This window comes from Dermochelys coriacea, chromosome 5 (genome assembly GCF_009764565.3).
Source record: "Dermochelys coriacea isolate rDerCor1 chromosome 5, rDerCor1.pri.v4, whole genome shotgun sequence".
Lineage (NCBI taxonomy): Eukaryota > Metazoa > Chordata > Testudines > Dermochelyidae > Dermochelys > Dermochelys coriacea.
Genome location: NC_050072.1, coordinates 29,908,953 through 29,920,986, shown reverse-complemented (window position 1 = coordinate 29,920,986; position 12,034 = coordinate 29,908,953). Strand labels below are relative to the sequence as shown.

Sequence of the window (12,034 nt, the reverse complement as noted above, 5' to 3'; positions counted from 1 at the left end):
CGGTATCAATAAGACACTCTACTAGATCTAATATTGTAAAATTGACTGCATAATTCTAACACATGCAGCTAGTCACTAACGTATGCCGTGTTATTTCAAAGGGTAAGACATAACACAAGGAATAAAGGGTGTTATTAAGTAAGGCTGCAGTAGGAGTCCCAGCTTTGTGTTTGCAGCTCTGACCCCAGGTACATATAGAGTGCGCAGTTGCTCTTGGCTCTGTGCTACTGAGAACACTGCTTGTCAAAACACTACAGATGGAGAAGCACCCAGCATCCGTTTCTACCCTATTGGCTGGCCCAGAAAAGCCCTGGCTCTTGCCACTTCCTCAGCTACCAAACTTTGTTTATCCTCGATGTTGAACACCTCCCACTCAGACTGTCAGGCAATCCACTTCCCCCTCCCCACTTTGTGACAGTACTGCCAACCTGAAGATCTAACAAACTTCTCAAATGTGAGAGTTATGTGATACTGGGTATACCAGGTACATGTTTTTAACAATAAGATTCATTAATCAGTGGAACAATTTTCCAGGGGGTGTAGTGGATTCTGCATCACATGAAATATGTAAATTAAGATTGTATGCCTTTCTAAAAGATATGCTATAGTTCAACCACAAATTACTGGGCTTGACACAAGCATTACTGGGTGAAATTCAATGTCTGGTGCAATACCGGAGGTCAGACTAAGTGATCACAACAATGATCCATTCTTGCCTTAAAATTTGTAAGTCTATTGATATAATTTGGGAGAGATGACAGGGAAAGAAGGATACATTTCTCAGAAAGAAAAGGAGGACTTGTGGCACCTTAGAGACTAACAAATTTATTTGAGCATAAGCTTTCGTGAGCTACGAAAGCTTATGCTCAAATAAATTTGTTAGTCTCTAAGGTGCCACAAGTCCTCCTTTTCTTTTTGCGAATACAGACTAACACGGCTGCTACTCTGAAACATTTCTCAGAAGTTACTTTTAAAACAAACTAACTAAAAACTATAGTTTGTAGCTGATACAGGTTTTTGAAAGCTAGTAGTGGAGATGGATTAGCTGCAAAGTGAAAAGAGATAGATAAAGGTACATATTAAATTAAATAGATCATATGGATATCACTGTCATGCTGTCTGGAATGCCATCCTCAAGGTAGATTGTTAAAAAGCCAGGCGGTCACCCCAAGTTGCTTATATGTTCTATAATTAGATTTCCCCAACCCAGTAACAAATGTGAACTCCTGAAGCACACTATAATAGTCTCACTATGGAGTCACAGACAGTCCCTTTGGGCATTCTGGTCTATGTTGTCATCCATGCAAGCTGGACTTGGTTGCTATACACAAAAAGTCGTATCACATTCAGGTTGCTTCCAGTCCCAAGAGACCAGTCACTTACCCCAGGTCAGTTTGTACCTCGGATCTCTCACCAAAGACAATGCTTGTAGCCAATCCTGTAATAAACTAACTAAAGATGTATTAACTAGGAAAAAGAAATGAAAGAGTTACTTACAAGTTAAAGCAGGCAAACATATATACACAAATGAGTTAGTCAGTGGTTCCGAGAGGTGACAGAGTTGTAGCAACCTGTCAGCACTGAATGTCTTTTAGGGCTAATGCCAGGTTGACTTTGGAGATCTCTGCTTCTGTTTCGTAGCTCCAGCCCTATAAGATTCCAAACTGCCAAAGAGGTGAAAAATTTTATTGTTCACTGCCTTTATTTCTTTCTTCCAGAATTCAAGCTCATGGGATGATCCCTTTTGCACATAGCCTCTTCATGTGTGGAAAGGGACAATTAAGTCTTTGCATTCTGATGTCTCACAATGGCCCATTTAGTCTTGATAGCCTTCTTAATAAGCAGGAGACAATTCCTTCTGACAGGCTGACAGTTTCATGTCAAACATTTTTTACAGTTGTAAAGCAAATACTTTATCATGTGCTTTAAGGTAATATTTAAAATATTAAAAGTGAGATTAATGCATGCAGCAACTTACAAGCTTTTCATAAAGTCTAAACACATTGTTATAAGTACAATATCCATCTTAACAATACTACAGGTGAAACAACTGGTTTCCAGCAATGAACTGGTCTGTGCTCAGCTGGCCTAAAGTCTGGGGAAGAGCTGTCACTTGGTTTGCCAGCCTCACAATCACCACCGCTTATTTGGCACTCAAGAATAGAACCCAGGATTACTGACTGCTAGCCTCCTGCTGAAACTAATAGGCATTGCTATAGCTTGTTTGATATAGCATCCATTGTTATGTTTCCCTAGAGGCTTCAGAGCATGAGAACTAGAAATTAGGCAAATATGTAGGTTGGTAAAAAAGGCTGTTTGTACTAATGCTGATAGCCAAGTGGGGAATAGGAAGAGAACAAAGAATGCATGGATTTGAGTAATAGACCCGTAAACAAGCTAGAGAAAAGGGTTATAAAAGAGAAAGGCAAGAAGTTGAATATTGAGTGAATGGGGAGTTCAGCTACAGTGTACTATTTAGTAACTGATGGCCAAGAAGAAGGGTTTTATTGTCAAATGTTGAGCCACTTCAACAAAGGAGAAATAACAAGAGGGGGGAAATAGACTATTTTTCACTGTTTCTAGTAGGATCAAAAGGAAAAGTCCCAAGGTACAGGAACAAAAAAACCCACAAAAGTGTCTCTTATTGAAGTGGCTGTTCTTGCAGGAAAATCAAATCCAAGTCGTCATTGTTTGCTTCTGAACTTGTTCTCCTATAGGGTACGCTTGCTGAGCGAGTCCGTGCAGGAGGTGCAGGCATTCCAGCATTTTTCACAAGCACGGGCTATGGAACATTGGTACAAGAAGGAGGAGCGCCTATCAAATACAACAAAGATGGCAGCATTGCCATTGCCAGTCAGCCAAGAGAGGTAAGATGCCATTCTGTTGTACTAAAGCCTGTAGGTTTAGAATCTGAATTCCTTGCCAGTTCACAGCAATGTAACCTCTTCTGAGACCATCTGAATCTTGAGGTTACAGATTAATAATTATGTGAATTCAGAAGGGTCAGGAAATTGACTTGTTAAAGAGAAGAAGGCTCACTTAGCATGAGCATATTCAGAAACCCCTCTGAGGGCAGGTCTACACATAAAACATTGCATTGGCATAGCTGCATCAAGGCAGCCATGCCACTGTAGCACTGAAGTGACAATGCTCCTGTGCCAACGGCAGAGCTTCTATTGGCCTAGTTAATCCACCTCCATGAGAGGCAGTAGCTATATTGTTGGGAGAAGCTCTCTCTCTGACAGCGCTGGCTACACCAGGGGTTAGGGTTAGTGACATAACTATGTCACTCGGGAGCAAATATGCCAAACCCGTGGAAAAAATGCAGAAATTGGGCTTGTTTTTGGCTTATTCGTCTTGTGAGTTGCTTGTTGGCTAGTTTTTGATTTGTTGCTTGTTTGGTTGGTAGCTTGTTGCTTATTGTAGCTTGTTGCTTCTTCTTTTTTTTAATCGGCTCCCGGCAAGCAGGAGTAAGGGGGAAGTGGGGGAGAGAGTCGGGGGTGCACAGCAGGCCCACGACAGTCCCAGACTGCATGCCAGGGGGGATCTAGTCACATAGAGTGTTTGGGGTTCTTAGGGATTGGCTTGTTTTGGCCTTGTTTTGAAATGGGATAAATTTGTTTTTTGGCTTATTGTGAAAGTCATAATGCTTATTTAATATGTGAAAGTTGGCAACTGTGCTCGGGAGTGTGGATTTTTTTTACACCGCTGAGCAATGTAGTCATACTGATATAAATCTGTTGTGCAGACCTGACTTTGGGCACTGATAGCTGAAATGTGGTTTAGTATAAGGCTTTGAAATTAAAAAGACGCGGAAAAAGGTACTGCTTCAAATTGAGAAACAGGACTTTCATATGGAAATCAAAGGAGCAGAATCTGGAGAAGGGGAAACATTTGTGTTTAACTCTATATTATATATAATAAACTAATGGAGAATGTTATTTCTAATGAATGTTCTGTCTCAGCTGCTGAAGATCAGTACTGCCCTCATCAAAGGTTACAACATCATTAGGGCTAAAGCAGTGCTTTTTTCCAAGTATTCTCTACTGTCTGTTGATAGTAATTTTTAAAAGAATTTCCTAATTGTCCAAACAACTTTCCTTCTCTTCTTTTACAAGAAGATTGATTTTATAATAATAATTCTGTATCTGAAGACACTGAATAATCATCAACTTAATCTAACTTAATCTTAATCTTTCTTCTCCATTTATTAAATGGGCCACTTTCTCTCTAGCATATCTGTTTTCCCTTGACATATTTGTAGAAGCCCTTCATATCCTCCTTAGGGGTTTTTCTGTGTGTGGCAAGAATCAACTCATTCTCCTGCTTTCCTCCCCATCTCCCCAACCCCTGCCCACAAAACAATCTAACTATTCTTGTTTGGTTGCCTCCCTCCATGTCAATTTTCAGAATAGGTTTCATTTTATTAATTAGCTTCTCATGAAGCCCTGTAACTGAACTTTTGGCTCCTTGGGGTTTTTTCTTTTTCAGAAGAATTATTCTTTCTTATGCTCTTTCAAGTATTTTTAGATGCTCCAGCCTTCTTCCACACTGTTGTGAGAAATTACATTTTTCATGTCTACACCGGGATTTATATCCTCACTGTCTGCAGATGAACGATAATCAATAATATTGACACCACAGTCCTTGAGACAGATGGTGGTGGTTTTAAGAATCATAGAAGATCAGGGTTGGAAGGGACCTCAGGAGGTCATCTAATCCAACCCCCTGCTCAAAGCAGAACCAATCCCCAATTTTTGGCGTAGATCCCTAAATGGCCCCCTCAAGGATTGAACTCAGAACCCTGAGTTTAGCAGGACAATGCTCAGACCAATGAGCTATCTCTCCCCCTCCTCTGCTCTTTCTTGCATAGTTCAGTCTTCCTTTTTTTCTAATGATTTCTAAATAAATGTGATGGTTAAGAATTGGATCACTTGGCAAAGAGGTTAGAAAGAGGTTATTATGTAACCAAAATCTTGGTGCAATTTAACAAGTGTTGGTTTGGTTTCCAGCTCTATTTAATTTTCAAGTAATCCTTAAAAGCAAGAGCTGTAGCATAATTTATACACTGTATAAGAACAGACAGACCTGGTGGGTCATTATTTAAAGCAAGATGCAGAAGAAAGTGCAAGTTTCCTTTTACCTATGATGGGTACCTGTGTTAGGGAGGGCTACAATACCTTGATGGTTCTGCCCAAAGGAGGCAGATGGGTAAGGCCATAGCCCTACCTGTTTCTGCATCAGATATCTGGGCTAGTCCCACATGGGCAGAGCAAATCTCTGCCCTGTGAAAGAAAGAGCAGCCCCTGTCATGTTCTGTCTTGTATTCCATCAGAATCCCTGGAGGAATTTTAACCTGCATCATTGATGCTGATTCCAGGAGTTTCCACTGTAAATTGTTAAACGTACACTGCGGGGGGAGAGGGGGTGCTGCTGCCTCTAAGTCACACTCTCACCCTCATGAAAGAAATCATTCTGTATAATAAATCACAAATAATGTACATACAGACCACTAAAATGGCACCCATCTGGCGTACAGAACAAGAGTGAGAAGGGAGGGTAAGTCTGATCTACGACATCAGGGCAAGGCTCTACTGTTCTAGAATGTACCATTGGACCATTAGTGTCCACAGACAGGTCTCCAGTATCTTAAGCTTAATTGGCCCTTCTGGGATTTGAGCCTGTGATTTCAGGTATGTCAGATCTGAGAACAAATCCTATCTCTCATTGGGTCTTATTAAGTAAAAGTGTTCAAAAGAATACTGTAAAAATAGAATTGTTTTGCACCTATATTTAGATTCTTAGCAGTCTTCTTTGCATAGGAGCCAGGAAGGTGAAACTTGCCAGGAGCACAAGTTATTCAAATCGGGGGGGCTGCTCATATGGAGTGTGGGTGTATCAGGGCTTCACCCATGTACCAGCCCCCTGCCTCTGAGCCCTGTACTTCAATGCTCTTCCATGAAGATTTGGAAGCTATTTTGGGAGTTTGTGTACCTGAAAGCTAGGATTTGGCCTCTGATGTTGAACCACTAAGTGAATAAACAGGAATATGTGAGTGCTATCAGAATATATATTAGCTAACTTTTTGGGTGTGGTATGACCATGCTATAAACTTTAAATTAGCATAATCCCATTTCTCCTGGTGTATTCTAGTTTGTCTATTTTAGACTGTCGCCTTCTTTCAGCAGGGAGATGTCTTCTGCTTACCATCTGTGCTTAATTACTGTTCACAAATTCCAAGGCCAGAAGGTCCACTGTAATAATTTAGTCTGATCTCCTGTATAAAACAGGCCAAAATAATTCCTAGAGCAGATCTTTTAGAAACGCATCCAATCTTGATTTAAAAATTGTCAGTGACGGAAAATCCACCACAGACCTTGGTAAATTTTTCCAATGGAAAATGACCTTCACTGTCAAAAATTGTACACCTTATTTCCAGTCTGACCTTGTCTAGTTTCAATTTCCAGCCACTGGGTCATATTATACCTTTCTCTGTTAGATTGACGAGCGCATGATTAAATATTTGTTCCCAAGTAGACAATTATTGACTATAATCAAGTTACCCATAACCTTCTCTTTGTTAAAATAAATAGATTTGGCTTTTTGAATTAATCACTGTAAGGCATGTTTCCTAATCCTTTAATCATCCTCATATGTCTTCTCTGAACCCTCTCCAATTGACCATGTCTTTCTTGACACCAGAACTAGACAGTATTCCAGCAGTAGTCACATCGGTGCCAAATATACTCCTATTCAAGATTCCCCTGTTTACGCATCCCAGGATTGCATTAGCTCTTTTGGCCGCAGAGACACATTGAGAGCTCATGGTTAGCTGTGTATCCCCCCTACCCCCCGCCCAGAACAGAGTTGTGTCCCCGCCCCGCATTCTGGAGGTATGACTTGCACTCCTTTTTCATAGATGTATACATTTGCATTTAGCTGTATTAAAATGCATATTGTTTGCTTGTGCTCAGTTTATCAAGTAATCCAGATCGCTCTGAATCAGTGACCTGCACTCTTACCATTCCCCCAATTTTTGTGTCATCTACAAACTTGATCAGTGATGACTTTGTTTTCTTCCAGGTCATTGATAAAAATGCTAAATAGACTAGGGCCAGGAACTGATCTCTGCCGGTCCTCACTGGAAACATAACTGCTTGATGATGATTCACTATTTACAATTTGAGATGTATCCGTTAGCCAGTTTTTAATCCATTTACTGTGTGCCATGTTCATTTTATATCATTCTGGTTTTTTAATCAAAATGTTATGTGATACCAAGACAAATGCCTTACAGTATTACCTTTATCTACCAAATTTGTAATCTCATCCAAAAAAGATATCAAGTTAGTTTGACAAGGTACATTTTCAATAAACCCACGTTCATTGGCATTAATTATAGTATCCTCCTTTAATTATTAATCGAGTCCCATATCAGCTGCTCCATTATCTTGCCCAGGATCAATGTCAGTTTGACAGGCCTTTAATTGCCCATGTCATCCTATTTACTCTTTTTAAAAACTGGCACAACTTTAGCTTTCTTCCAATTGTCTGGAGCTTCCCCAGGGCTCCAAGACTGATTGATTGAAAATCAACATGTAATGGTGCAGTGAGCTCCTCAACCAGCTCTTTCAAGATTCTTGTATGCAAGTTATCCGGGCCTGCTGACTTTAAAATGTCTAACATCAGTAGCTGCTGTTTAAAATCTTCTTGAGATACTAATGGAATGCAAAGAGTGTTCTCACCATCAGTGACCCTATATCATCTGTTTTTCCCCAAATAGAAAACAGAAATATTTATTGAAGACTTCTGCTTTTTTGCATTATTATTGGTCATTCTACCATTTCCGTCTAGTGAACGGATCAATATCATTGTGAGGATTTTTTTTGTTCCTAATATATTTTAAAAACACCTTCTTACTGTCCTTAGCTCTGCTGGCCATAGATTTCTCCTTTTGTTTCTATTATCAATTTTCTACAATTCCTAGCTTCTGATTTATATTCATTACTATCAACTCCATCTTCTATTTTTTTATAGTTTCCTTCACTTTTTTTAACCTACCTTCTTCCTCAGTTGTGAAATTGTGGCTTTTTGGGCATCTTGTAAAGTATTGTTAAATGATTCCCAATTCTCATTCACATTTTTCTGATTAAATTCTTCCTCCCAACTGATTTGGCTCATAATTGTTTTCAGCTTTGTGAACTGGCCCTATATACCACGTGTGTGTACATATTACTATCATAGTTTAGCTCTCAATGGATGTGCACAATTTCTATTAATCTTAATTGGGTTGCAGATCAGGGGAGAGAAGATACTTTTACTGGTTTAAATAAGACATTAATAGGAAACCTCAGTATTTAAAGAAATTCAGAGGGTAGGAAAGTTTAGCTGATCAAAACTGTAAGGATAAAAAGATAGTAAGATTAAAAACAAAATTGCCAAGGAAGTTCTTAAACTATAATTTGTCTTTTCATTTGAAGGCTTAAGAAGTTTAAGTCTAAAATACACCAAAGTTGCTTTTGACATATTTAATAAAATTAATTATTTTGCTTATAGCTATGGTATTTCTCCTGTTAACATTACAGTAATTACAATGTCTGTTTGAGCTGTTTCTGAATCAACATTTTTTTTCAATTAGATTATGATTAGGTGTTTTACTGTCACAGCAAATCAGACCTATCACAGAAGCTTCAGGTTAAGAACTAATGAAAATATTAGAGTTCAGAAGGGAGGGATTATTCTTTCCTTATAAATTAAATGAACTAGATGTATGTATCTTGGCTAAGTGACAACAAAGATATAAAAGACATTCACTTGAAATTTATTCATGTCTGTGAAGTTTTAGTTAAAATTGACTATGGACTTCTTTGATCAGATTGGTGTCGCTGAGTGCCAGTGTAATTAAATACAAACAAAATGTTATTTTTTGTGTTTTTACAAACTTAAAAGCAATCCAGTCTATTAACCCAGGACTCAGAGGGAGATTTTTTTTTTAAACTTAAATAATTGAGGTCAGAGGAAGTCTGTTCACTTGCCTGTTGTTGCACTATAAGTAGCTATGTAAAACACTGCACAGGGACTCAATCCTAAACCAATATTAAGTTTGTAGGTAGAAAATTGGTTAGCATCCCCCTTTGTTCAGGTTATGTAGCCATTCAGGATTCGTTGACCTGGAATAGAGAATGGTAAGGAAACATCAGTGTCAACTAGGTTAGATTTCTCTCCCTCATGTAGATTTATGGTCTCCAGTGGTCATTCAGTCCGTGAAGTAGGATTAGAATCCAGGATCATATTGGTCACCTTGATTCTTTTCTCTGTTAGAGAGCACAACTCTTTTTTTTTTTAAGTGCAAGATTTAGGTGTAAATTGCATTTAATAATAATAATAATTAATACCTGGCTCTTATATAGTGCGTTTATAATTTAAGACTACATGGAGCTAGGCTTGCTCATTTATTTCAGTTTGGTTTGGTTTGACTTTGATGGTAATGCGCAAGAAACTGTTCAAAATTTTGATCATTGAATTTTCTTCATCTATACACTCTAACACAGTTCAGCATGGATAATCCAGATCCCTCTTCTAAGGCCCACGACCTTTGCTGTTGGGCCTCAGTAATGAATAATTTAAAAAACCAAACATGTTGATGGATGACTTACCCATACTACCTGTCCTCTGGTGACTGACCTGATTTCCACTGACAACCTGTTCTGTCTAGTTTCCTGATCCCTATACAACAGTTTTGCTTTGAGCATCAGTAAACAATCATGAAGAGAACAGAATTGTGTTTTATAAAATCTAGAGATAATTTTACCGAAAGGCCATCGCCAGACTTCAGTTTCTGCCTTAATGAACCTCCCATGTTTTGCTTTGCTTCATTTAGCACAAGTTTTAAGAGCACTGCTAGGTCATAATTCAGGAGAATTATTAGCTTGATAAGTATAGAAACTCATTTTGTAGCTAACTACAAGTTGCATCTAATTTCATGGAGCTATTAAAATTGTTAGTTCTTGGTCCATTTATGAGTTACATTTTCAAATTACACAGCACCAAAAGAAGATAATTTCTGAGAACAATGGGTAAAATTCACCCCTGTACCAAGTGTTTGCATGAGGGCTGTGTATCACTTAAACCCTCAAAATTGGACTTAAGAGGCACATAGACTTTGGGTGGGTCCTCTGCATCTGGATGAATTTCACCCAGTGTGAATACAAACTCTGTAAATATCACTGCTGCAGCACTAAGGCACTGTTACTTTGTGCGAGCTGCTGGAAGTACAGCAGAATGCATGCTGAATAGTAGGTGGTGCAGTGGGAACAGGTACTGAAATCCAGTTTTATGTTTCTCTAAACAAGGAGGCTATAGCAACTATAAAATCAAGTTATTGCCTCCCTGTGCACCTCTGTTATTACCCACTTGAGCTATAAGACATAACTACACATAGACACAAAAGAAGGTTTAAATTGAATTGTCTGTAAAATAAATCACATAAAATAAGTATTATATAAGAAGTCTGTTTGATGATGCCTGCATCTCAGCAGTGCACTATTGTTCCCTACAGGTGAGGGAGTTTGATGGTCGTCACTATATTATGGAGAAGTCAATTACAGGTGATTATGCGCTCGTGAAGGCGTGGAAGGCTGATCGCGCAGGAAACGTTATCTTCAGGTATTGCCCGTTTGCCAGTGGAGGAAGATCCTTTAATAGTTTGGAACAATATGAAAGGGAAATGGAATCCTGTCTCCTGTTTGAGATCTTACTGACTTCACTTTTATTCATTTTGCTTTGCCCTACTGTCAAATTATAATCCTATAAAAGGTCAAAAAAAAATTGCCTATATTAATGGCTTTCAAGAATACAAGAACAGCTGTGAAATTTAAAAAAGTGATAAAAATGAGGCATGGCTTATAAAAGCTACTAATATTTCCTGGAAAAATTATCAGCTTTCTGTATCGACTGAAACTTTTGAATAAAGGTGTCAGTTCAGTTTTTTTTAAGGACAGTATATCGGATAGGGTCACAGGTGTCAACAAGAGCCAGCTGCATTTAGTCTGCAATCCAACCAATAAGCTTAATTATGACCTGTTGAAGTCTGTGGTTCAACTCCTGTTGACTTCACTGGTAAAGGATCAGACACTTTATGTCATTATATATCATCTTTTGTGATGGAAAAAATCACCCATCTGTATGGTGGTGAGTTATGTCCAGGCCCCCTTAAAGAACTGTGCAACACAACTTTAGCCACAGTCTGAGACCAAGGTATGACTAGGCAGCTGTATTGCTCCTGTGGTTTCTCTTCCATTTAAACAGGAGAGATTTGCTTATGTTTCACATAGTTTTTTGTTTGGTTGGTTTTTTGCTGCTAACAGAAGAAGAGGTAAGTGTTGTGGTAGCCGAGCGCACTTTCTTACAGTAAACTGCTAAATCAAGTAATCCAGCCCTTTTGAATATTAGAGGAAATAAGGAGTGCAAAAAGCCCCAAGTGTTGACAAACCATAAGTCAGATTTCCAAAGGAAACATGCAGTTGTTGGTCTGTCTTAAAAATCCTGGTATTTAAATCAATGGCATTGTTTTTTGCCTGCCTTATGATTTTTGAGCCTCTAGGACAGAGGTGGGCAAACTACAGCCTGTGGACCACATCCACCCCAAAGGACGCTCCTGCCCGGCCCCTGAGCTCCTGGCCCGGGAGGCTAGTCCCCAGCCCTTCCCCTGCTGTTCCCCTTCCCTGCAGCCTCAGCGTGCCACGCCACCGGGCAGCACAGTTGCAGAGCTGCAGCCTGACCCAGTGCTCTGGATGGCGCGGCTGTAGCACCGCCAGTCACCAGTGCTCCAGGCACCATGGTAAGTGTGGGTGGGGTGTTGGATAGAGAGCAGGGAAGTTCAGGGTTGGTGGTCAGGGATTGGGGATGTGGATAGGGGTCAGGGTGGGGAACAGGAGGGTTGGATGGGGCAGGGATCCCAGAGGGGCAGTCAGGAATGAGGGGGGGGGTTGGATGGGCGGCAGGGGGCAGTCAGGGGTGGGGGGTCCGGGAACAG

At 39.7% G+C, this 12,034-nt stretch overlaps 1 protein-coding gene across 2 annotated transcripts in view; it reads left to right on the top strand.

Annotated features, from left to right (window-relative positions):
* OXCT1 (3-oxoacid CoA-transferase 1) overlaps positions 1-12,034 on the top strand; it is a 142,863-nt gene that overhangs the window by 49,420 nt on the left and 81,409 nt on the right. For both annotated transcript variants that reach the window (XM_038401717.2, XM_043514264.1), the window contains 2 exons: positions 2,718-2,867; positions 10,559-10,665. In XM_038401717.2, the coding sequence (XP_038257645.1) occupies positions 2,718-2,867; positions 10,559-10,665 (257 nt within the window). The remainder of the gene's footprint in view (positions 1-2,717; positions 2,868-10,558; positions 10,666-12,034) is intronic.